The sequence below is a fragment of the Acinonyx jubatus genome, chromosome D2 (assembly GCF_027475565.1).
Source record: "Acinonyx jubatus isolate Ajub_Pintada_27869175 chromosome D2, VMU_Ajub_asm_v1.0, whole genome shotgun sequence".
NCBI lineage: Eukaryota > Metazoa > Chordata > Mammalia > Carnivora > Felidae > Acinonyx > Acinonyx jubatus.
In genome coordinates, this window is record NC_069393.1 from 27,375,224 (window position 1) to 27,402,305 (window position 27,082).

Consider the following 27,082-nt stretch of genomic DNA (forward strand, 5'->3'; position numbering starts at 1 on the left):
TACTATTAATTGAGTTGGATATTAATTGAATTGTAGGTTTACTATAAAGCATGCTTCCTCAGTTGGGAGGCCTGGGCAAAGGCGGCTAAAATTAACTGACAAATTCAAAGCCACCTATTTTTAAAATGCATGGTAAGCAACACAGGAAGCTTTTACATGTAGCCAGCAAAATCTGAGCTTTCAATCAATAATTTCCTTCACTGAGGTGTGAAACATGGAATAGATCCAGAAGCACAGGTGGCATTTTACATCTGCACATGCAATTTCCCTTTTCTCCATTTTTATAGAAACTCTATTTCATTTTTTTTAAGAATGATAGAATTTACCAGTAAAATGTAGCACTACTTACTGCCTTTAGAAATGTTGATCACCTCCATTTCACATTTTTAGCAGCGATTTAACTGTCTTTCAGCATGTGTAGAAAGATTTCTTTTTTAAGTATAAACTCCCCTTTACTAGATCCTGAATAATTTCAGAAGATTCAGTTCTTCCAGGGATCTAAACCTTTTCCAGTATCTCTCCCCATCCTTATTCCTATTTTCTGAAGAGAATGCTAAGTCTTCATAGATTCTTAAGGCCAAAATGAATCCTGGGGATCATGTTAATACAATCTTCTCTTCAACAGATAAGTAATGAGGTCCCAGCAAGGTTGGTGACTTGCTTAAGTCCCTTTGCTGGTTAGTGATAGGGAGATGAGAAAAGTACACATGCATCACAATCCACAATTACAGAGCAACACGTAAGGGGACCAACATACAACTTTATCTCCAAAAACTGATTTCTAGGATTCCATTAGAATGCAAAGCCCTTATCCTTTAAAGTAAGTCAGATTCATTTGAGGGTATAAAGGAATCTGATTTTCAAAATCTAAGGGTGTTTCTCAAAAAATTTAATTCAAACATCATGTTTCCTAATCACATTACATTTAAAAAATAAATAAAGCATTAAAATAGTACTGGACCTAATGTTCAATATGGTGACTATAGTTAAAAAACAATAATTAACAATAATAATATTGAATTGTAAATTTTGGTAAGGGAGTAATAACAATACTACAACATAAACAAGGAAAACATTTAAAAAGAAATGTTCAATTTAGCTTTAGAAACATACCCTACTAAAACAAACAAGCAAAACCAGTTGATACGGTCTCTGATTGTCATGCTGATTACTCTGGCCCAGACCTCTCTTCTGAGACCCAGAGTTGAATAAAGTCCCTCTCCAACATCTCCATGAGGCTATGTCAAAATCTCTACATTTTTATCATATCTAACACCAAACTCACAAAGCAACTGTGAATCCATTCCCTTGTAGTGAATGCTGTTCCAGTGAATGCTCTCCAAATCAGGGCATTTGTGCATCCAGAAACCCAAATATCTTTGAGACTTTCTCACTCAGCCCCATTTCTAATCCCTTCACCAGATTCTGTCCCTCCACTAAATGTTCCTGACATTTATGGAATTCCCTCCACCTCATGGCTATCACCCCCATCCACAGTGTCTTCTGACTTCTCTAATGGATCCTCCAGTAGCCTCCTAACAGCGTTTGCACACATCCACTCTTGCCTCTAATTCTCTCTCCTCTTCAGAATGCTCTTTTTGTAAATATGAATCAATTCATGTCACTTTCCTGCTTAAAATCCTTCAATGGCTTCCAATTGGTTTATAACATCTAAACCTGATGAACAAACAAACAAGCCTAAAATTGGTCCCATCTCAAACTAGCCTCTGCCTACACCCCCAGTCCCATGCTGTAGTTTCTAGTTCCACTGTTCTGGTCTCTCCTTCACATGGCTGTCTCTGATCTTTTGTCGTGTTAGTTTGGCTTGACTCACGCTTCCTCCCACCTTCACTCATCTATTCACTCACCTCAATTCTCATGAAACATTTTTAGGGAAACCTTCCATGATGTATCTCCCTGCAAGACTAGTTCCCTGTATTTCTCCTCCATAACCAACATCAAAATTTATATCTTTTTGTGATTATGTGTTTAATGTGTATCCCCTTACTATAATATCTATTTTTGTTTACTCATCACACTAGCACCTCAGATAGCAGCTGACACATAATGCATGTTCAATGATCATTTATTGAATGGATGAAGCAATTAATAAAGACAAAAGAAAGGGTGGAATGGGAAAAGAAAGAAGAATGAGAGCAGGAGTGATTTAAAATATAAAACACAGCAAGAGCTTAGAAAGTCCCATTTCAAACTTATGTATTAGCTTGGATAACAGTGAACTAGTAGGACATATATACTAAGTCCTAGACCAGGGTCACACTTTGACCAAGTAAATCCAAGTTTTCCAAACTTCAGTTTAAGGGCATTCCCTCACAGGAACCACCACATACAAAGGTATCCTGGAATCCCCCCATTTAAAGAATACTATTTTCAGACATTTTGCTAAGCTCAGGAAACACCCTAAAATGGGCCTGAAGAGTGACTTTTCCCTAGTGCAATTCCAAGTTCTGAAGAGACTTCTATCTACTTCTAAGACCACACAGCTACAGTGCCTACTAACCAATCAATATACAATGTAGAAATCCCCAAAATATGACTGTTTTATAGCATGATTGTGTTTGTGCATGTGTGTGTGTTTGTGTGTGTGTGTGTTGTGTGCATTTGGGTCTCTAAGAAGGTGAAGAAGGAAATCAGCAGGGAAGCGACTGAGACAGCAATAAAATGTTACTCCCTCTAAATAATCTAGGAAAACAGAATCAAGGCAATTATTATGGTTTACAGTTTTTTTCTGATGTCATCTTAATATCAGAATCCTCAAAATTCACAGTGAGTATAGCAGGCCAAATATAATTATGAGAATGCAAAAGCAGAGAGAGACAGAAAATGTCAACACACTGCAGTAAGCACTTCATTTGATTATGTGACTTAAAATTTTGGTATAATTTGGCTCCCATTAAGAGTTTTCTTAAATTGGAATACAATTTCTAAGACACTCTTAATCCACTTTAACTAGAACCTACACATGAATTTAAAGTCACCAATAATTCACAATATTTGGGAGGACAAGGCATAATCCATATTTATAAGTTTTAGAGACAAGATTTGCATTCCCAGTTTGGTTTCCCTCATGCTCTGCTGGCCATATTTTTTGTGTTGGGATATTTTTGAGATTGATTTATAAGCACATGCTGTGCATAAGAAAGTCTGCTTTATAAACCCAAGGGAAGTGTCCTAGGGATTAAAGAAACCACCATAAACACAGATATGAATGTCCATGGCTCAGCTTGCTGCCAACTTTCTGCCACAGACACAAAAGGAATGCAGGAACAGAGCAGGACCTAAATCTAAGATCTGAGAGATGTGCAATATCAGGTAAAACTTGTATGTCTGGGTTTGGAAAGCCCCAAAGAAGCCAATAAATCTACAAATATCTCCTCTGGACTAGGAAAGACAATGGAAAGGCAAAGTAGTTGCTCTCAAGCGTCTGTGATATAATTGGGAAGATAAGGCAAAATTCATCATAAGATAGTCACTAACATAGCAGCTTGCATGAAGTACTGAGGAAGGAGTAAAATAACAAACTGCTACAGCGCAGAGAAGCACGTTTATAGAAGTTTTTCGGTTTTGTTTTTTTCTAAAGGCTTCCTATAATTGTTAGAATTTAACCTGGCTCCTGGTAGGATCCAGAGAGGCAGGAAAAAGGGAGCAAGGGGAAACCAGGGTGAGTGATAACCCCAAATGCTTGCATGTCTTTATAAAGAGACACTTTCTTTCAAGAAAAAGAAATCATCCATGTTACATAAACAAGTAGATTGTTTTGCAGGTTAGAGACATTTTCTGCTGGATTAGGTTTTGAAATTGTATTTTTCCACTTATTTTACAGCATCTATATGGGGGTGGGAAGAGAAACGCCAGCAAGTTAGTTTCTACCTTTCACAGAGATTTTGCTGTTTATCATTTAAAACAAAACTACTGAGGTATGGAACAAAATTTTGGAAGTCAGGAATACATTTGGAAAATCTGATGCTAATGAAAAAACCTGGACTCAGGATATAATTCCCATCTAGAGTGTTTTATTGTTAAGTCCCAACAAATCAACAGATTTGCTGACACAATTTTTTTTTCTCCTCAGAGAGGAAAGTTATTTTTGTTGTCTTTATTATGCTTAAGCCTTTCAACCAGTATTTAATCAGGAGTCATTATCTTCCTCATTTTATAGATATGCAGAGAAAAGGTGAAATTACATGTCCAAAGTTAAACAGTAAATCAGATTCCTATTCTAGAATTACAATTCTCAGTCTTTTCAATTTAGTTGATATTTGATATTTGAACTATGAATACTTTTCACTAATAAGCCAACCATTCTAATAATGTCCAAATGTTTCTTTCTCCTTCCTTCAAATAGACGAAGCTAATAAATTTTTGAGCACTTCAACTTGATTGCATCTCAAATATAGATTAATGTGGCAACACTAATAATTACTGGAAAAATGAGTGTTGGCAGAAGCATTTAAAAAATGCTTAATTCTCTGAGCTCGTTTCAGCTATATATTGAACAATGATATGAAAGTGACAAGCAGAGCTATGTAGAAAAAGAACACAGGACACGATGGAGTGTTTCAGTCAATCGGGAATAATATTATAATCATCCCTCTCACTTATTGAGAACTTACTATTCCAGGAATCACACATATATTATCTCCAGTGCTAATAACAAAACTGTAAGATAGGGATTATTATCTTCATTTAACCAACACCAATATTGTGGCTTAGAGTGGTTAATGAACTCGCCCAAGGTCACCCACCTGGTAAGTGATGGAGACTGACCCTTCTCTTTCCATCTGCACTGCTAGTACTTACACCTGACCTCAGGCCCTCATCACCTCTCACCTATCATTTTGCTGTATTCTCATAAACCACATGGATACCTGTTGCTGCTCCTCCGTATCCAATACTTGCTCCTGCCATTTAAGTAGTTCCAGCCCCCTGGACCAGCCATCCTGTCATCTGTCTCATGCCTCTGTGCTTCTACCTAGGATGGTCTGTTTTTCCCCTAGGGAGTTTCTTATTCTTCCTCCAAGTTTAGCTTAGGAGTTCTCTTTATGAAGAGTTTCCTGACTCCAGCCTAGCAGAGTGTATCATGCTTTCCTCTGATGCCACTGCATAACCCCATTGAGGCCGAGCTTACTCACTGTTTATATTTACATGCATGGATCCCTCTTAGAAACCAGAAGCTCCTTGAAAACAGGAACCATTCTTCAGTTATCTTTAAATTACCAGTACCTAGTACAGGTCCTGAAATCTAGCTGGTGTTCAATAAACAGGGATACTCATACTACATTGGGTAGAAATTTAAGCTGGACCCAAAGTGATTACAGACGACAGACATAGAATATGTTCATTCTCTTTGCATTACAAGGTCATTGAGATTGCACTCAGTGGTCTCAGGACCAAAAGATTGTCTTTCAAAGCTATGGAGAGAATTTTTAAAAATTGCAAATAAAAGAATTTTTTATGCTGTGTTTTAGTTAAAAATTAGATCAGTTACTCCTTCATTTGCTGTTCATTTCCCCTGTTACATTTATTAATTATCAAAGATATTAGTTGGTTTGAACAACTGCTTGCTCCCTTATAGTCCATCTGTGCTCTCTTCTCAATAATACATTGAAGTCATAAGTGCTGGATTTATTGCCTCAGTGATTTCCATGGCACAAATTGTGATTTCACTACAGCACTGAGCAGAAGGGAGAGCTAATGGGCAAGGCAGAAAATGCTTAATCAATATCGCTCATGGCATAAGTTGAAAACCCTAAACCCCCAAGCAGATTTGGAAAGGGCTATACTCAAGGCCCCAGTCTCTAGAAATGCATTTCCTACAGCATGAAGTTGAGAATCATTTTCCTTCCTCCGAAATTCTCAATTACTCTATGGGGCTCTTAGGGACTCACTGAATCTATGAATTGCTCAGCTGGTCCACAGAAGAAATCTCTGAAGGAATGAGGTGGGAATATAGAAAAGGAAGGGCCTTTTCTCCCCCAAGTACATGCTTTTTTTTAAGATAAAGTATCTATTCTGTATCAGCACAGAGAAGAAAATTTCAAAATGTGAGCACTAAAAGAGATCTTAAAGATCAGATGTCAAGCTCTAGAACTAATAAAATCACCTCCAACCTGGGTAGTCCAGGGAATTGACCACAGTATTATAAGTCAAGACACTAACCAGATTTTGGTGACCAGAAACTGTCAACCTATATTAATTAAATTCTTATGAGCAGAGTGTAACTTGAATGCTGAACCAGGCAGGCATTTCTGTGGTAGTCATGCATTCTGAGAGAAGCCACCTGTGTGTTCTGACCATAAAGCAGCTGTGCCCCTTGGATCAGGAGGGGCAAGCGTGATCAGGGGACCACTAAGCATACTGGTATAAAGACTTCTGCATTATTAAAATTCTTAAACTTTGAATTCTTTCAAATACCCACAGGAGCTATCTAATTTATTAGAGAAAGAGTCTTCCTTTCTTCAAAACCATGTTGTTGGGGCACCTGGTGGCTCAGTCCATTAAACCTCCAACTTTCTGATTTCAGCTCAGGTCATGATCTCACAGTTGGTGAGTCTGAGCCCAGCATCAGGCTCTGGGCTGACAGTGCAGGGCCTGCTTGGGATTCTCTCTCTCATCCTCTCTTTCTTTACCTCTCCCATTTGTACTCTCTGTCTCTCAAAAATAAATAAATATACTTAAAACACACACACACACACACACACACACACACACACACACACACACACATGTTGCTAATGTCCTCAAGTAAAAAGAAAGGGCCTAAGATGTAGCTCCAGCACCATGACACAAATATAAGTCACATAGTTGCCCTCTAACTGAACACACTGTGAGGTACAATTAGAAAAATGGTCAGCCAACAGATCCAATAAATTTGTCAATGTTCTTTCGTGTGGCTATCTAGGAAATGTTGTTTAATGCTAAAAATTGCTACATAGTGTAGTTTTCTTTTTCCTGCCAACACCATTCCTAAAACAGAATGACCCTATCTCATGGTGTTACTTTTCATTGTCTACTCAATACAAAATTTCAACAGTGTTCTTGGAATTTCAGCTACATTTGAATTATATGTGAACTGTTCTTATTTTCTAGAATTTTTTCATTCTTAATTTGTATTTTTAAATTCTTCAAAAAGACTAAGAAAACCTGCATTATTCAGTCACTTGTGATTACAGTTCAACAATAAGAACCTAGTACTAAGAAACTGTATAGCTTTGTCCCTACACTGTCACTGGTATGTGTCCCAGTTTCATGTCCTATAATAAAAAAATATAAAATCATTGAAAATAAGCCATTCAAAATACATTCGTTCTTCCCATAGGTATTTGGGATTGTTCCCATTGTATACTTTTAAGAATCTGATTTACTTACAAAAACTATAAATATTTTATGAAAATGTAAGCTTAAGCCAAAAAAAAGCATATGAGAAAAGAAAAAAAAATAAGAGGTAAGAAAAATCTAATCAGTTCTCTATTAGGATGAGACAAAGATACAATAAATCAGTTGATAATAATCATTTTCCGAAGTCAACACCTGTTCAAAAAAGAGATGCCTTGTTTTGACAAAATTTCTCAGAAAGAGGGTGAAATCACAGGCTACAGTTCCTTACAAATAAGCACAAAATATCATACACTGAAAGCCTTCTCTCTTAGTATTTATACTTATAACTAGTCTCAAGTTTACCAGTTTTTTAACTTGACATTCATATATTCTAAATGAGGATAGAAACTCAGTGATAGTAGACAATCTATCCTCAGATCTGTCGTGCCTTGAATTATCCTCAAATGTTTGGCACAATTGTATGCCTGAAGTGAGAATTCCACAAATACTTACTAGTGAGAAAGGGTAATAGGAAGAAAATACCAAACATGTTCTTATTGGGAAAAAGTCACTAACCATTTCCAAGTTGTGTGTGTATGTATTTATACACAAACATATATTATGTTTATATACAGAAAATATGCTTATATATATAAGTATACTTTTTATATATTATAAATTATACATAATATATAATATACTGTGATTATATATAATATGCCTATATTATCTCATGTAATATCAGAATTCCATTTATAAAATTTAAAACTAAATCTGAGGGGCCAAAATCAGATATTAAGAGTATATTAATTTAAAAATTTTTTATAACTCTATTCAGAGGTTCATTCAGGTAAGAACTTCTTTAGTAGCCATGAGAAAATTATAAGAAACATTTTGCACCTTAGATTAGTTTAGATGTCCTATCCCTTATATTAGATTTCCTTCATTGTGTATTTTTTAAAGATTTGTATCAGTTTTTCCTTTTTAATCTTGATATTTTGATAATAGGTACTTAAATGATAGAATGAAAAATTATGAATTTTTCATACTATCCATAATGGTATAAAATTAAACTTTTTCACAAGCAAGACTGTACCCCGTAGAAATTCTATCTGGAGTATATGTCTGTAAATTAAGGTTCATCCTTTCCTTCATCACTTATCTCATATCATTCTGGTCATTGGTTAGCAGTATAAATTAGGAAACAATTTAGGAAACAATAATAAAAACGTAAAATTCCCTTTTATTATTTTATAGTTGTGCCTTGTGTATTACTGAATATCCAGCCACGTTAAAAGGAGCTAAAACATATTCTCTGACTAAGGTACTCTGATGATAATGAAGATTGTTATGCAACCTCAGGCTTGAGTTTTAAAGTCTAAATATGAGCTAAAATACTTTGATTTTTTAACCGCATTTGATATCTACTTTGAACCTACAGCTAAAACCAAATCACAATATTGGTAATGAAATAAGGTAGACCATTAAGACATAACACTTCACATTTTTCCTTTACGTACTTTATTTTTAATTAGTTTGATCAAAGCCATAGTTGAAAAAGATTATCTGTGTATATATGTAGCTGATCACATAACCCTCATCAAAGAATACAACCATTTAGCTGTCCCGTATTGTTAAGAAGTTAAGACAGACATACTACAGTCTATGAAGTAAGGTAAGAGAAAATGAACCTAGAAAATGACAGTTTGTAAGTGCTAGATGAAACTGAGAGAGAGAGAGAGAGAGAGAGAGAGAGAGAGAGAGACAGAAAGAGACTAAAATTAAGTGAGACAATATAGGTAAAACACTGGCCAGAGCTAGATACTCCCTACTCCTAACATTAATTCCAATCACTCTAATGATAGTCACCCCTTATACAATCTGTATGTGCTAACACAAGTTAGAAGTTAATCTATTTAAATGTCAACAAGAGTTATTTTACTGTATTAGAATAAAAGCTGTATTATAAGGAAATACTTATTAAATTTTGTAATCTTTGTGTCATATAAAATTTGAAATCATAAATTAATCATTAATATATTGATAATTATTAAATTATATTAATGAATTACTTGTAATGAATTAAATTAACTATATCTATTAGCTCAACTTTATCTGAAGATCTTGTATCTTCATTACAAACATAAATATATAAATGTAAACTTTGTGAGTAGTTCTGTTCACTGCCAGTCTTTCTACTAACAAGAATTTTCAAAATTTTACTAATACACAAGCCTGTAAAACTCTAAAAAATCTTTATTCTCTATAAAATTTATAGTCTATATAGATCATGTTAACATAAATGAAATAATAGCAATATTATAAATAAGACCAAGCTGGCCAGCTCAAACATGATGTTACCTATATAAAGGCTCAGAGAAAAGGCAGATCTTTCTCTCCATTTCCATAACGTACACACACTTCCACCCACCTAGGAAAAACAGTATTGTATAACTGCTGGCTTGTTCAAAGGAATTGATTTTGTTCATTCAGTATCCCAAGAATACTAAATGATGGTTGTATGGATAGATGGATGGATGGAAGAAATGGTACATGTTGATACTTATATACATTGAAATTCTGAAGAAATTCATAGCGGGAGCTCATCACTACAGAATCAAATTATCTGATGGGTTTTCATATAGGAAGTATTATGTGAACTAAATCCTGAAGTGTAAGATTTTTATGCAACTGATATAGAATATTATCTCATTTAGTTTGGAGATAATCTCAACAAAAACATCTGAACTAATTTAAAACTCAGGTTGAAGAGAAACTCTTTTCTAATCAGTCGATAATCATATCATTTGAAAGCCTGTTTGGAAAACCAATACAAGATTCAGGGAATCCTAAGGTACAGCTCTCTGGGTCCTCAATAGAAATGAGAACCCCAAAGAGAGTCTGGATATCAAAATCCTGCCAATGTAGGATAAGTTCTCAAGATCAGGCATGTCAGAAATGGACAGCCTATTTTATGAAGAAGGTCAAAACTCCAATAAGCTAGCAGGGAGTGAAAAACCAGTTGGAAAGCAGGTAGGATATCAGAAATCATGACAGAAAACCAAATATTCATGCCTATGTTCAGAGAAATCCCATACAGTACCCCAACATGAGACTGAAATGCCCTGTCAGTCACAGATACAAAGAGTTCTTATACCAGACACGTCTGTAGCAGTGCCAAACACTATAATTTGTTGTTTGTTTTGAAGTGTTGAATGCAATTGATGATTTTCACTCATTCACAGATTTATACAAATCTATACTAAAAATATCAACAGCTGTATCATCATTATATGATCCTTAAGTGGACTATTATAACTACATTTTCTGGGGAGGGGAGGAAGAAAAAAGAAAAAGAAGGAGATTGTTTTAAAACTGATTAGCAACTGCACCTCATTGCACAACAGTATGAAGAAACAGATTTGGAAACACAGCATCAAGATCAGTGGGGCCTCTGAGTCATAGTCTCAGTTTGGGTCCCATCACTTTACCTGGCAACCGTGCCAATTTAGCAGGCATCGGACTGTGCAGAAAGATTTGCATGTAAATGGAAACAGTTTGGGGCATTTTGCTTTGCCTCAGTAAAAGAGAAACATCACTTTCTACTGGCACTACAAAAATAAAACAGAGGTTAACACAGAAGGATCCTGAGCAGAGTCCATTACTGGGAGAGTTAATTTGGCAGGTGAACCAAACTCTTGGAGATCACGGGCTGTGTTTCAGGGAGCACTAGAGTCTGAAAAATGCAGGTGTGGAAGGTATTAAAGGACAAAGCACAGATAAAACATTCTGCAATTTATAGGAGGAAAATCACCAAATTAAGAATATTTTATTTTTAATATTGTTTTTAAAATTTTTATATATTTCAAACATGTAACTAATACTTCACATAATAAAATATAATATATTAATGTTTTAAAGTAAAATTAATAATAAAAGGCTTAAATAATTAAAATAAAATAAAAAGTAAACAAGGATTGTAAACATTGTAACACAGCACTATGTGCCTCATCATTAGTATGTATTTTTGGAAATTCATTGTAGCCCTCTACTTCTATCCTAGAGTCATAATAGCCTGGTCTTAACATCATTAGACTGTAGCAGATTTTCTTAGCCATGTAGTTCTCATAAAGCCCAGTCATCCTATGATGGTTTTTAATTTCTTCCCAGGCTATACTAAGTACCCTTTACTCTACTATTTCATTCATTCATGTGTTCATTGATTCATTGAATACATATTTAGTACTTACTATGTTTAAGGCACCATGTGAAATGATATAAGCCATAGGGAAATGTGGTTAATCATAGATTTTATGCTCAAGAAGGTTATGGTCTAACATAAAATAAAATACATGTACAAATAAGGACCACAGAAGACAGACCTTCAAAATATACATACCATAAAAGTATTGAGGCAGTTCATTAATAATTCAAGGAAGAGAGAACAAGAACAAGAATGAATGAATACGACAGAAATGCCAGTTGGGGAAAAGAGAAACTCTCTTTCTATATGAACTCCTTTCTCTTCCACTTGCTAAACATGTTAGAATGGTTTATATTCCAACCAGAAGCTTTAAGGACAAGTGCTTGGTTTACCTCCAGCATCTAACACGCAGCACCAGGCCCAGAGAAGGCATTCAACAAATCTTTGTTGAAGTGAATAAATTAATGAATGAATACTTCTATTTGCTTTTGTAGGTACTAGCATGTGAAATTATGAAAACCAATGTATATGTAGCCAGCTCCCATTTATTTCTCGTTGCAAATCTGGAATAGAAACAAATTGTTTTGTAAAGACAAAATACATTCACAAGTGGAAACATCATTTAAATATTTAAGATATATTTTTAGAGATTGCAAAGATAAGGGGACCTTAATTTTATAAGATTCTCCATTACTTAGATGGAGTGGGGACACTACTAAAATTACAAATTTGCAAGACACACATAAAATTCAGAATTTGTTTTCTTTTTACTCCAAATGCATTTTGGTGCAAGGAGAACTAAGACCTTTTAAGTGAAACTTGATTTTTTTTTTCACTTTATAATTTCATTCTGCAGGAGTTCACTATATTTTTGACACAAAAGACACTAGAATAATTATTATCCTCTTGTATGTAATGCTTTATTTCACATTATTCTCAAGTTCCAGACACTGGAAAATTTTCAAAATCATATTGAGTCCTTGCCTTATTATCATATACTTTTGATCTCAGGATAGCTATTCTTACTTTAGTTGGCAACTTAGCTCTTCAAAATACCAAAATTAATATCAAAGTCTGGATTACATGTAATAATTTAAAAACATTTAAAAAGTTAGGGTTTTTTAAAGCTTAAAGGTAGCATAACATAAGTTCAGGCTCTTAATTAAGTTCTTCCTGAAAAATTTTTAAAATAAATTACTACTAGAATCAAAATAATTAAAATTAATGATCCAACAGTCTGTTGTACTTACACAAATTAACCATTAGAATGCTAAAGAGTTCCAAGAGATAGATTGCTCTTCAAACAGATAAATCAGCTTCAAAGTAAAATATAGTATCTCTGTGGGAGAGTCTATAAAAGTAAATGTAAATCACTTCTCAGCAAAATTGGCTCTTGCCAATAAATCTGGAAAATAACAACATTATTTCCAAACAAGAAAGATGGCTGGTTTGTTATGCACCCACAAAGAATGAACAATATAATTAGTAGAATCAGCGAATCAGAGCACACTATGCATACACATATGAATATACATATATATACATATATATGTCCTTATACATAACACACAATAACTTGTATTCCAGCTCACCCCATCCATTGTCTTCCTTCACTCTCTTGCATTATTTTATCTATTTTCCTCACTAGTCTATGATTTTGCCAAAGAGCAGAAATAATGTCTTATTCATGTTTGTTTCTCACTTCCCCTTTCCTGCTGTCCCCCCAGCACCTACCTATAACCATGTTTACATACAGAAAGAAACAAAGCAACTATTATTTAATAGGAAACAAAATAATCAAACTACAGATTGAGGTTCCTAACCTTTCGCATTTTTTGGTGTAAAGAAAAGTTTAACATCACTTAATTGGAAAAATCTCTACCAACTTCCAAGTCAACACAGAAATTTAGCTTTAAAATCCCTAAAGGTCTCCCTAAAATATCTTACACATATTTGTATCTGAGAGTATATGTAAAGTTCCTGTCCTAGCCCAGAATGTTCTCCAAATTAGACCCTTTTCCTTACACTTTGAATTAACCAATATGAGCTTTGTAAGAAGCAGACAGCTCTGATTTTGAGCCATCACCACTTACACACATAAATCCCTGATAAACTGCTTATTTTCTGAGGGCCCAGTGTGCAAAGCAGTATCATAAAGCTATGGTGTAGCACAGGAAATCTGTGTTCACCCTACTGAAAATAAGATTCAAATGTTGAGAACTGGTGTCTAAATAGTATCAGGCACATTACATTGTGTTCACTTCTCTAGGCTCCAAGGACAGTGCCAGTTAGATAAAGTGATAAATAAGCAGTAAAATGTAGTGATGAAGAAATCAGGCAACTACTTCTGCAATTCACCAAGTAAGTGATTGTAGACTACATAAACTATCTTAGTTTCCTCAACTGTAAAATGGGTAAAAATTATATTTACCTCAAGCAGCCTTTGAGAAACTTAAATAAGATGACCCTAGTCCAGCATGTAGCATGGTACCTAGCACAGTGTACATGCTCAATGAATGATAGTGATGATCATGAGGAAGATATTACAGATATGTCCAGGCAGTTGTTGACCAAGAGATGGAACAAATGGCCACAGCTGCTCAGGTAGCTAGACAGAGAAACCACTACAAAAATCCTAAAGAAATTAAGGTAGGACCTGAGGTGACATCTAAGCCAACTTTGACACTCCTAGGAAACCAACCTGCAATGCTGATGATAATTTCTTACACTACTCTCATCATATAACACTTCCATTTCATCAACTGCCTCAATACTTAGGAACCAAAATAATAATTAATAATAAAATTTTCAAGATGGGAATCCCTACCTAAGCCAGTAGGGAAGATATTTTCCATTGTTTCTTAATATTACTCAAATAATACCAAGGACATATCTTGGTACTTTGACTGTAAGTAAAACTACCAAAGCTCATATTTGGAAGGACTGAAACAAATATTATTAACCAATCCCCAAACACACATCAAATTGCACATACTGTAGCAAAACCCGAGGCTACTCTTAGAAATCAGCTATGTACACAAATGGAAAGTAGAGGCATCAAGACGAACAAGAATAAAGTCACTAGCAACTGCTTTTTGAAAAAAGTCAAAACACTTCTTTAAATAAATAAATATATTATTATTATATGTAGTATATCTATGTGCATATCTTATATAAGCAGCAAATATGAAATAGTTGTCCAAAACTGATGTATCATCAAAATTTGTATTTTTCTCAGAGTTAAATGATTTTGAAATCATAAGTATTGACCACAATATTATATATATGTGTATTTATGCATATGGTTATATACTGTGTATGTATATGCATAAATATATGTATGTAGTCCTACAAATGTACATGTGAATATATCCAATGCTAACTCTTAGACTTTCAAAATCATTTAAGTCAAGCTTGGAAAATTTACTGTGATGCTATATTCAGATATGGTTAGCTGCTAAATTCTTACTGGTACATCTTACCAGTTATTTTCTTGATATTAAGATGTCATTAACTAAGAATCACTGATAGTTGCACAGAAGAAAATACATGTTGAACATTCACATTGATTTTAAGTACCACTCCAAATTCAGAAATATTAAAATGTGAAAAATATGACTTGATATTGAAAAAGCATAACTGTGGGGTTATGTATTTCAAACTAAGACATATCCAAAAATAAGAAACTCTCTAAAGAAAATATGTGGGATTTTTAAGTGAATAATGAGACCTAACTGATAACAGTACAAATTAGGACTTGCACTCTGGACACCAGCAGCCTGTAGATTTTAAACCAAGCAAGAAATTGTCTATGTGTTCACACACACACACACACACACACACACACACACACACACTAAATGTGTCATGGTTTACTGTTTTTCATAAATAGTCACCATAGAAATTACAAATTATTCACAGTAGAATTAATTCCGAGTAAGCTAGGAAGCAGAAGTTTCCATGACAAATAAGAACAACTATATAAAATCCTACAGATATATGACCCATAACACATTACAGAGCATTGATTTCCCAGAGGCTAATGTAAACAGTTCTATTTTCGTTCTCTCCTATAACTCAAATCTATTCATGCTGTACAATTACTTTTGCATAATAATATATTTTAACTGAGTAGTTCATCAGTAACAATAGGAATTCTTATATTAAATGAGCATTTTTGGAAGCATCCTATCATTTCCTTTATGATCTTTCTTGGCTATTTTTTAAAGTGTATGTTTAAAGTCTTTTATTCATGTATCAGACAACTGCATGCTTTAATTTTTTTTTAAGTCCACATAAATAGGAAGAGCTACTGAGGAATTTGATTTAATGAATGGGATTGCATTTCTGCCTCCAAGGACTAAACCCTACACATTTGATACACTGAAATGTCCATCTTAAAAAATAAACAATAATCTCAAAAGAAGTGAATTCTTTTGTTCAAGAACACAAGAAAATACTTGTTCAACCAATTTTTACTGAAGGAAAAATAAATACGGATAGAAGGGCTGGGACGGAAAGAAAACTGCCCAAGAGGGTTCTTATCCAGGGAGAAAAGGATAAGGAGTTAACAAAAGAACAAAACCTAGACATTCTATTTTTCTTAGCTTTAGGCTCTGATCTCAGCTGAGATCAGAAAGGAATGCAGTCTAATATGCTCAAACAGAAATATATTCGATACATTCACCAAACAAGAATGGTAGAAGTTTTTATCCAAGGCCATTCAACAACATGAATTAGTAATTGGGATATTAAACAGAGATTGGGGCTGAAGTTTCCTCAACTCTGCCTACTTTTTAGAACAAATTTTTATTATTTCACTGAAAAAAATGGGAATAATCTCTAGATTTTGATAATCGAATCACATTTCAGACTACTCTTTCTGTGCAACCTGTGTATTTCCCTTCTGCTCACATTGATTACTCTTGCTTTTTTCACAGATCTTTCTAATTGCTTTCTTCATTAAGCTACAATTTGCAAGGGAGTCCCTTCCTTATTTTTATCACTGGTTCCTTCAAACTAACATCATCCTTTGCTGCTTTTTAGAACTTCATAGGAGCCAAAGAGTCTCCCTAGGAGTTCCCTAAGCCTAAATTTTAGATATATGGACCAAACTACAGACATTAATGTTTCAAAACCTTTTGATAGTAAAACAGATATCAATAAATTATTGAGTAAAAAGATCCAGAATGACTTGCCTAGACAATTCTCTTCCTGCAATGGTTCTCAAAGTATTGTATGTAGATTAACAGCACTAGCACCAAAAGGGGGAAATTGTAAGAAATGCAAATTCTAGGCATTACCCCCCCCCCACCTACTGAATCAGAAATGCAGGGGAGTTTGGGATGGAGGTGAAGAAGGGGGAGGTGATTTTTATGCATGATAAAGTTTGAGAACCACCATTCTAGTGTATTCCAATACCAGATATAAGTAAATAATACTTTTCTTAGTTCTAAAAGCACAATTTTACCCTAGTGAGTAAAAGCATTTTCTGACTTCGTCAATAAAGCTTACAGCATTTTCAGAACCACTTAGGCGACTATTTATCTGATAATTTGAATTAAGAATTGAGCAGGTCCATCCGAGGCTTTAAAGCTGTTGTATTGTGCTTACTAGTATGAATGAGAAGGAGGGACATCAGTTAGGATAGTGTGGGGACACTTGAGCCACAGATACAACCGTAGAGGTTAGTCAGGTTAGCACTTCATAGTCATCAAATCTTGCCCCAAAGTGGTTTGTCGTTTTATAACTGACTTTTCTCATGTCATTTTTTCCCCAGATACCTTTATCAATGAATGTGTCAACCTTTCTGGCATACGACCAGCCCACAATAAGTTACTGTGGGGTGCATCATGAACTTCTCTCTCATAAGTCCTTTGAAACGAATGCACAGGAAGAGACGATGGAAACACACCTAGAGACTGAGCTGGACCTGAGCACAATCACAACAGCTGGCCAAATCAGTGACCATAAACAGCAGCTGACTTAACTGAGCTAAGCGGTAGCCAAGGGTTGCCACCAAACTTTGTAACCTCAAGGACAAAAATGAGGAAGATTTGTTCATTGTGGACTCTCAAAACAAAACAAAACAAAAATCCCCTGTCAAACAAAAGTCCAAGATCTATTCATGAAATAAAGAAGACATGAATTGTTTCAAGTCTACACTTTGTAATTAGCTAAGTTGTGCAGTATTTTTTTGACTTAAACAGAGTATGACCCTGAAAACAGAAAAAGAATCTTTTTTTTCAAAACTCATCCTACCTACCTGTAAAAACTGTACAGAGCTAATGTATTTTTCATATTGTAAAGTTTCAATTATAGAAACAACTGATATGTACAGTACCATAATTTAATTACATTTTACTTTACAAACTTTACACATTTCAGTTTCTAAGATTTTAAATTAACAAAAATTTATTTCTTGTGTTATTCAGAGTTACTCAGTTTTGTAGGGACTGTTTTGTTACTGCTTTTGTGCCCAGAAACCTTGACTCTAAAATTCTGTGCTGTGCGAAACATGCACGATTTTTATCATGCTTACTGCGTAGAATTTTATCTACTTGTTCCAGAAATAATACATTAACCAAAAAGGATTTAATTGTTGAGACTTGTAAGAGGTTCTTCAATTACATAGGCAGGTTTTTCTTATAAATGAAAAAAAAAATCAAAGATTTTTTTAACACTTCTTCTCAGACTTAACTGTTGCCTTGAATTACAGCCTAGTTTCTAAGCAGTGACATGTAATGACAAAGAGGGATATTTTAACAACATATTTCTGAATGAATTGACTCATTATTTCATTATTTTGAGTAACCCATTGTTAACGGTAGGGGGAAGCATGGACAAAACATCACTGGAAACAAAGGCTGTAACCACAGCAACAGACTTTGATACACTTAAAAGGTGCAGCTGCCAGTGACAAAGAAAAACTTGTTACATCTCATTATTTTCAGGCCAAGGTGGGAAGGATAGAGCATAATAATTGTACAGTAGCAAATTTTCTCCTAATTAACCCAAAGTGGTTTACCTAAAAATAACCATCAGCTAGTGCAAAATGTGCCTGGTTTTTAAGACAACTTTTCATTTAGAACTGCGAGGCTATATTTTGGGAACATCTAAAGGGAAATATGTGAAAACTTTCACTTTGTGTGCTACATCAATCCTCTCTTGGAGAAGAACTCTAAACATTGATAGCTCATTCAGTATAGCTATGAGCCATGGTGGAGAACTTTATAACACAAGTAAACTGTGAATATCTTTTAATATGTTCTAAATTGTTTATGTTGCCATCCATAATGAGATTTGCTTCTAAATTATCTGAAAAATAACCCAGAGTAATTTGAAGCCACCCAGATCATATAGTGATTATGTAATTTGTATTATAAAGCTAATTTAAGTGAAATTATGAAAACCTAACTTTTCAGAGGCTGAAATAATCAACTTGTTTCTGTTGTTTGCTTGACACAGGTTATTGTTTGAAAATGTTATTTTATCTATGGTATCCACACATTCTTTTGTGTGTTTTTTATTATAAAACTACAAGTTTCAATTGAATTGCACTAGGAGAGATGCCTTTTTATGTTGTCATTTTGCATTCATAACATCAAAAATAGGTTGAGCAAATGTCAATCCAACAGGGGTCAAACACAATCAAAAACAATGAAGAAAAGAATTTGTTAAGACCAATGTCAAGTTTTTAATTTCTTATTTATTCCAAAGAAATTATACCTACAAAAGTCTAGTTTTATGCAGATTTATCATGGCAAATTTAAGAGCAACTTAAAGAGGAATAAACTTTAAAAATATACAGCAAATTTTTCTTGAAAATACAGTCGTAAAAAAAAATTGGAAGAAGCAACCTCTCTTACTAATTTAAATGAAACTAAATGTCTCAGTACTTATATCAACTATTTAGCATCCCAGATTTCGTAACATATTTTGCATAAATTATTTGCTATTCAAAATTTTTTGTCATTTTACATCTAATTTTCATCTTTACTTTTTCCAATTTCTAATGTCTTTGCAATATATTATTCTTAGTGTTCTTAATCCTCTACATTAAGATTTTGTTTTGCATAGTTAGCAAATTTATAGAGGATTAATTATAAATCTATTCTTGTGGGTCTGAAATTGGATGCAAAATTTTATTTATTATGTAAACCAAAATGTCATTTGCAATCTTTTTTTCATCAGAAGATGTCCTTGCAAAGATCAAGCATCTTTTAATTGGCGTAAAAAGAAGCATTTTATATATATTTCCAGACATTTTCAAATTGATAAATAACTTTTAGACATATAAGGTTCTAGGGAGGTTCACAAATGTATGCCCTTGACTTCCTGAAGCAAACATTTTTTAAACATTTTAAATTCATCTAAGTAAACAACTATAAATAGAAGCAGTCATCTTGGAACCACAGCTCTGTGCATCTGAGAACTTAATACAGTAAGAGCCGAATAAACTAAGAATTTTTACATTTCTCATACTTGAAATTAAACCCAAAGGATCTTTTACAAGAAAAAAAAAGATGCTGGGTTTTTGTTTTTGTTTTTGTTTGCCTAATTTTTATTTTGCCATGTTCAGGGCCATGGGGGAGGGTGGAAAAGGGAGTGAAAACCTCTTAGAGGAAACTATGTCTAGAATCTTTATCACACATTTGCAATTTATATATTTGTGTCTAAAATCCTTAATTATAACTTATCTTTTTGAGTATTCAGTGATCTCCTACTTCTTCTTGCTAACCACCCTGTCCCCAAGTCTCCTCCCTCTCTGCCTATTGCTCATTTAAACAACAGAAATGTTGATATGTTTGGGATCAAAAAATGCAGTTTGACCCAGCATGGTTACAATAACCATAGAAGCTGCAGCAAAAAATAAATTTATGCAGTGTTTTGAGGTTTATAAACCACATTTTATATAAATTATTGCATTTTGTCTTCATAACCATCCCATGAAGACACATTAATGTCAAAGAAGTTGAGACTTACCCAAGAACACAAGGCTAATAATTGGTGGAAATGAACCATTCTCAAAATTCATAGCCTGTTAGTCTTTCCACTAAACTAAAAGCCTTCTCTCTGATCAGAGCCAGAGAATTTCCAGAGATAGTGAACAGAATGAAAAAAAAATGTTTGTCATGTTGTTTAATCTCTAATTTAACTCAGTTCTTCTATCTGTATAATATATGAGCTAAATGAACTCTTTCTATGTGCTACTCTGGCTCTCACATTAAAATTTTGTTCAAAAAGTAAAGCAAGTCATAGATTTCTTAACATATTATGTCATTTGTAAATGTGCAGATGAGTTGCTTCAAGGAAGTGGATATATGTAGGCCCAAGATATGGACATAAAATCAAGAACCACAAGGAAATAAATCAAAGACCATCTAAATTGAGATTGCGTGGGTTATAAAACAGATCCATAGTGCGATGTTCAACACATGTTCAACACATGTTCAAATGAACACATACTCAATTCAGAGCTAATTGGGAAGACTTTTATATTTTTTTCCTTTTTTTTTAATCTCAGCAAGAGTACTTCTTAAATTGTGTTCTTAAACCTTTCTTAATACAGAATAATTTTCTCTATTCTCCTAATAAAAATGGAATGTAATTTATCCAAACTGATGTACAGATGCCAAAACATATTCTAACAAGCAAGTAGTATTTTATTGATCTGCTCATTTTTACCAACTCTCTATATTCCCTCTTGAATGTTCCAGAAAACCATAAAACCATACAGATTTTAATATAAATTATATTTTTAGAAGGAAAGAAAACTTGTCTACATTCAACATTCAAGACAAATTACATAATCCTATCTGAAGTCATTTCAGACTCCACAAACTCCTTGGAAATAGCAATATCTCTTTGCAAAAATATTTTTAAAAATAAAGCCACTGTAAATGGGAGTGAAGACCTTATTTGGTTATGTCTGCTCCTGACTAGAAAACAGATATCATGTCTCAACCTAAACATTCAAAATAAGTAAAGAAACTGAAAGCACGAAAATAGATAACATATGTGAACTATTAGTATGCTTGAAGAAAGAAGATCAGATGTGCTGAGTAGATGGAGGTACAGGAGGGAAGAGGAAGTAGGACTGGCAGACATTTAGCCTCAGGAAAAACAGTGAAAAATCTTTACAGCAAAAAACAGTAACATCTTACACTGACATACCTCTTAATGGTTTAACTCGCTGGGTAATAAATAGTATAATGACCTGGAAACACATAAAAAGTCCCAAGGTCTAGATGGGTTAGCTATGCAGTTAAGAATGCAGATGCACTACTCTTTCAGTTAAGAGTTTCCAACTACTGCTATGACCTCAATGCACTACCACTGTCTCTAACTAGAGAGGTACCAAGCGCAGAAGATCCAGGATCCATGCTTTCAAAACTGACTCTACCACAAGGGTAGAGTAGACTGACAATCAGCAACTGTGCTTTATTTTAATATCAATTATAATGAGGAAGAAACATTTAAGAATACACCAGAGTGGTGATGGGTTATTTTCAAAGCTCTCTCACGGCTTCCATTATGATTTCAATGTGAGATAGGAGGCTGTTTATATTTAACATTTTTTAATTTAGGGTAAAATTCATGTTTTAAAAAGTCCACAGTTGATTATTTACTTTTCTATTAAGAACAGTGAACGTAAAGCAACAGAGTGAGTGCTTGAGCCATCTAGGACTTAGAAAACTCTTGAGTTTCTTCCTCCTCTTTCCCAAACATTTATAGATTTTGTTTTATATGTGTGTCTTACTGACAAGCTAAGTAAAAATTGGTTTTGAATAAATCAAGTAATATTTCAAATGCATCAAGGGACCTTGTGATAAAGGATACTTGAAGTAAATCCTATTTGTTTTCTAATCTGAAACATCACTCACTAATTTATCATTTGTAAGTTGATTTCAATATATCTTGTGTTATATAATGCGGCACACCTGTACTGCATGGCCTTGAAGGTTCTATGATGCAGTCTTTGCCTCAGGCTGTGTAAAATAAAGAACTGACTCTAGGTTTTGAGCAAGTCTATAGACACGGTAGTGTGATCATTTTCAATCAATTTTACTTATTGAATTTACCTGGATTAATGTGGAAAAATAGTATTAAGATAACATGGATGAATAAAGTTGACAGTTTTTTTTTTCTATTTACTGGTTTAAATTTTTGCTATGTAGCATATCCTCAAAGTTATTATTAAAAGAAAATCCTTGGGCACCTGGCTGGCTCAGTCAGCAGAGTGAGCGATTCCTGATCTCACGGTTGTGAGTTTAAGCCCCACATTTGGCATGGAGCCTACTTTAAAAAAATTAAAAAAAAAAAAAAGAGTAAATCCTCTGGGCCCATCCTAAATTTGCTGAATCAGAGTCTCTGGAGCTAATCTGATGCATGCTAAGTTTTGCAAAATACTGTTCCAATGAATTTATTTTTACCAAGTCATTCAATTGTTTTTTTATTGTAGTCTGAAATTATTAATTCTTGTGCTTTCTTGTGCCAATGTGAACCTAGTTTGCTAGGCCTGGCTGAACATTTTTCCTGACTGGAGGAATGCAAAACAAAAAACAACTATACATAAAATGGTCAGGTTGTTTCTTGACAGATTGTATTGTTTATAGGTTTTGTTCCTCATTAGCTCTTTCAACAGGAATATTTGAAACAATCTTAAATCAACACAGTTATTCACTTAGCTAAAATTTATCATTTGCTCCCAGGGATAATAATATAACAGTAGAAAAGCCAGAAGTGGGGAAAGAGCAAAAAACTGACTTATGATGTACCAGGCACTGGGCTGTCCCCACCTGATTCTCAAAACTTTTTAGGAAACAGGTATAGCCACCATTCTAAAGAAGAGGAAAATAAGGATTGTGATAATTGAATAACTTGCCAAAGCTCATACAAGAGAGTCAGATATAATATCCAGCTCATCAGACTCTAGGGCTGTCCTCCTATCACCCCGTAAGCACCCTTTTCAGAAGTGAGAAAAAACCATAATCAATATAATTTGACTCAAATATTTTAACAGGGGATGTGAAGACAGCAGAGAAGGAATATACTTTCCTATTCTTAAATATAAAAAATTGCTTAAACTATTTCACACTGTATAGAGATTTCCTTCAATATCTTAAGTCAGCAACTTAATGGAAATAAATGTCCATTACTTTCTTGAAGTTTTATACATTGTCTCCTAAAAGGAGTGGACATTTAAAATAAAAACCCTTCAAAAGATATTCCCAAATATTCATGTTGTATTTCCATTTCCAATTTCCCTAGCTATATTATAAAACTATAACAAAAATATAAGTGGGTATCCACAATAAAATCTTTAACTGGCAAAATATAGAAGGAAGATGTCACTTGAAGCAAAACCTCGACAGTCAATAAAGTAACCACATGCAAATGACAACACAAAGAAAAACACCAATAATATACAGTCACAAAATGTTAACTGGCAATGACATGGCTTGAGTTGCAGGATATTTCCTATGAATGATCCTATGTGGGAATATTTTTCAAGGAGAATTTTTACTTACCCAAATGATTTGTGCAGTGGGAGAACACTCCAGAAAGGAGGCAAGAAGATAGCCTTTATAATAACGTTGGCCCTGCTTGTTCTATTATTCAGAACAGAGTATACAGTTTAAATAAAAAACAATCTTCCTTGTGAAGGCAACGCAAATGTTTTCATCACTATATGCAGGTGGCCAAATAAATTACATTTATGTTTAAATTCAATCTTCAAGTGAATCTTCCTCAGTCTCAGCTATTAACAAATGATATTTTAAATAGTCTCAATTTCATTACTGTCTCTAGGAGATTTTTATTAAACCATTGGACTAAAAACCTCTTCTATTTCTCCCTGAACTTGCACAAGTCCAAGGTGATATAATTCAGAAACTACATTAGCATTTAACTCTATCATACTACCTGAACATGTAGCGTTCATGTAAAACGCATTGTCTTTTATAGTGTGGAATTCAAGAGACAGTGAAATACTAAGCCACATTTCTACTAAAAACTACCACTACTATAACTGTGATAAAAGTATGCTATATGTTTAAAATAATAAATCCAGAAAGAAAGGAGCTCTCGCATCCTGCATCTAATATCACTACATGTGTTCATTCTGGCACCACTACACCATACAAAAATTTTAGCTGAAAATCTAAAGTAATTCTGATTTTGGATAACAAAGATGACCCTGCTATCTGGGTTGAAGATTCAGTGGACGATAACGAAGAGGACAAAAAATTACACATACCAAGAGGTAAGTGAAAGAAATGTGATTTAATGTCATTGATCTGCGGATAACTTTTGAAACTAAGAATTAAAATTTACAACATTTTGCATCTAATGTCATCAATAAAGGCCAATATGGACATTAGGGACTAAAAGCAAATAGATATTTGTGATGGAAATATATGTCAAACAATAGATTAATAGAATTAACTGTACCAAAAGAAATAATATTAAGAATAAAAATTAGTTAAAGCACTATCATTTTTCCAGGGAGAAAGTGAAAAGTCAGAATAAAAGATTCAAACTAAATACCAAATGTTCTTTCAAGATCAATTTTGAAATGTCCGAAAACTATAAACCCCAAATTAGTGCTTCAACAAAATGAGTAATTACATTAATTCACATATACCTAGTTAAATTCTGTTACTGAGAAATAACTTATATTTAAGATATATTCCATCTGTTCCTACTAGTTTACATCAGTAATATATTTGCTTTCAATCCCAGATTCATAAAGGTAATGCCCTAAACAGAATGATGAAGATGTGCTGAAAGACTGGATCAATCCTGTCATTCTTCTCTGCTATAAGGCAATATTAGAGTGGTAGACCTACCAGAGAGCTGGAAATATCGTTTCTAAAATCCTCTCTAGCAGTTTTTGACGTAGACACTTGTAACATTCATTATCTATCAGTCTTATTTTATATTCATTTATAAAATAAGGAATTACTGTCTTGAGATAAGAGCCTGGATGGCCCATTCCAGCTCTGGTTACAAATGTATAATAGATTTAGGTAAAAACAATGAACTCTGAACTCTGCTATCTGAAGAAAGACTTGAGATCTTTGTGATGTCAACATTTTCTTACCTTGGGATTTGATGGAATCTTACATTCACTGTATTATACATCCTTCAAAGCTCCTTGCCAGTTTCCTATTTAACAAACTTCAAACTTGAGTTCCTTAAACCAACATTACATTATAAACATGGCTATTTCAAAATGAATCCTTGTAAAATTTCATCATTTTGTGGAAGGATAAAATAAGGCTGGGGTAGTAGCTTTTCTTGACTTTTTCTGTGTCTTTGATTCCAGTTATGGAATAAAAATGTGTAAGCTCAGTATGACACCTTGGTACTACCATAATGGAATTGGAAGAAGAGTCTTCTAATGGATAAACACTTCATGTAATATAAAACAGAAATGTAGTTGGAGATCACTTCTTTTTAACTCAATGAATGATCTGATATAGTTTTCAGATAATGCATGCCTTCTTGCACCTGAGAATATAAATATTATTGTCTATAATGATGACATGTTTTCTTTGTCATATACTTTTTGCTTTCTGAGGCAGACTTCAGACAATTGATTGTGCTCCGTAATTGCCACCAGAAGAAACTTCTATTTAATTATTTCCAGAAAGAATGACATAATACTGAGAACTTTAAGATAAAATGATAATTAACTAACACTTAATGAATGTTTACTTTTCTAAACATTTTACATGTATATATTTAATCCTGATTAATATGGTTAATAGGATTAACAATAACCTTATGAAGTACTATTGTTACCTCCTTAAGAAGATAAGAAAAATGATGCTCAAAGTGATTATATAACATGTAGCTACTAAATCATGGAACAAGAATTCAAATCCAGATGATAGGTATACTGACAAAGTGATCGCTACTAACTACCCACTTAAAGTCCATTTCAAAAGCCCATTTCTTAACTTTAAAAGTATATTCACTGAAAGCTATAACTGAAGACATTTTTCAATGTAATGGATGTTTATTACATACCTAATATATGTCTGGTGGAGGGTAAAAATCCTTGAGAGATACAAAAGAATATATTAAATAACTTGTTCTCAAGAGACTTACAGTCTTAGCAAGGAGAAAAGACATCCATATGAAGCAAAAACAACAACAACAACAACAACAACAACAACAACACACAAAAAACACAAAACTCCAAATTGAATACCTGCAAGAAAACAAAGCAATCAAAGGATGAAATCAAAGCCAAATTGTTGGGGAAAACTCTGGGCAAAAGTGAAAACTGAGATAGAACTTGAGACTGACAGTATTCAGACAGGCAAAATGAAAAGAGAAGAAAGTTAAGAGTATTATATTTTATATATGGATATTATTATTTGAATAATATACATTATATTGATGCTTGTCTGGCAGAGAAATACCAAGCTCAATTTTTGTCCTGATTGTCTAAAAATTCAGAACCAAATTTTACTCTTGACAGAGCAAGCCTTTTAGCCCTTCTATTTGGGCATAAACATTTCCCAT

The 27,082-nt window shown here is 33.7% G+C and overlaps 2 protein-coding genes across 6 annotated transcripts in view; one reads left to right on the forward strand and one right to left on the reverse strand.

Annotated features, from left to right (window-relative positions):
• Positions 1-26,711, forward strand: part of LRRTM3 (leucine rich repeat transmembrane neuronal 3) — a 166,919-nt gene extending 140,208 nt beyond the window's left edge. The window contains exon 3 of the mRNA XM_015063332.3: positions 17,322-26,711. Coding sequence (XP_014918818.2) covers positions 17,322-17,531 — 210 coding nt within the window. The 3' untranslated portion in view covers positions 17,532-26,711. The remainder of the gene's footprint in view (positions 1-17,321) is intronic.
• CTNNA3 (catenin alpha 3) overlaps positions 1-27,082 on the reverse strand; it is a 1,731,503-nt gene that overhangs the window by 1,110,548 nt on the left and 593,873 nt on the right. The window lies entirely within an intron of this gene.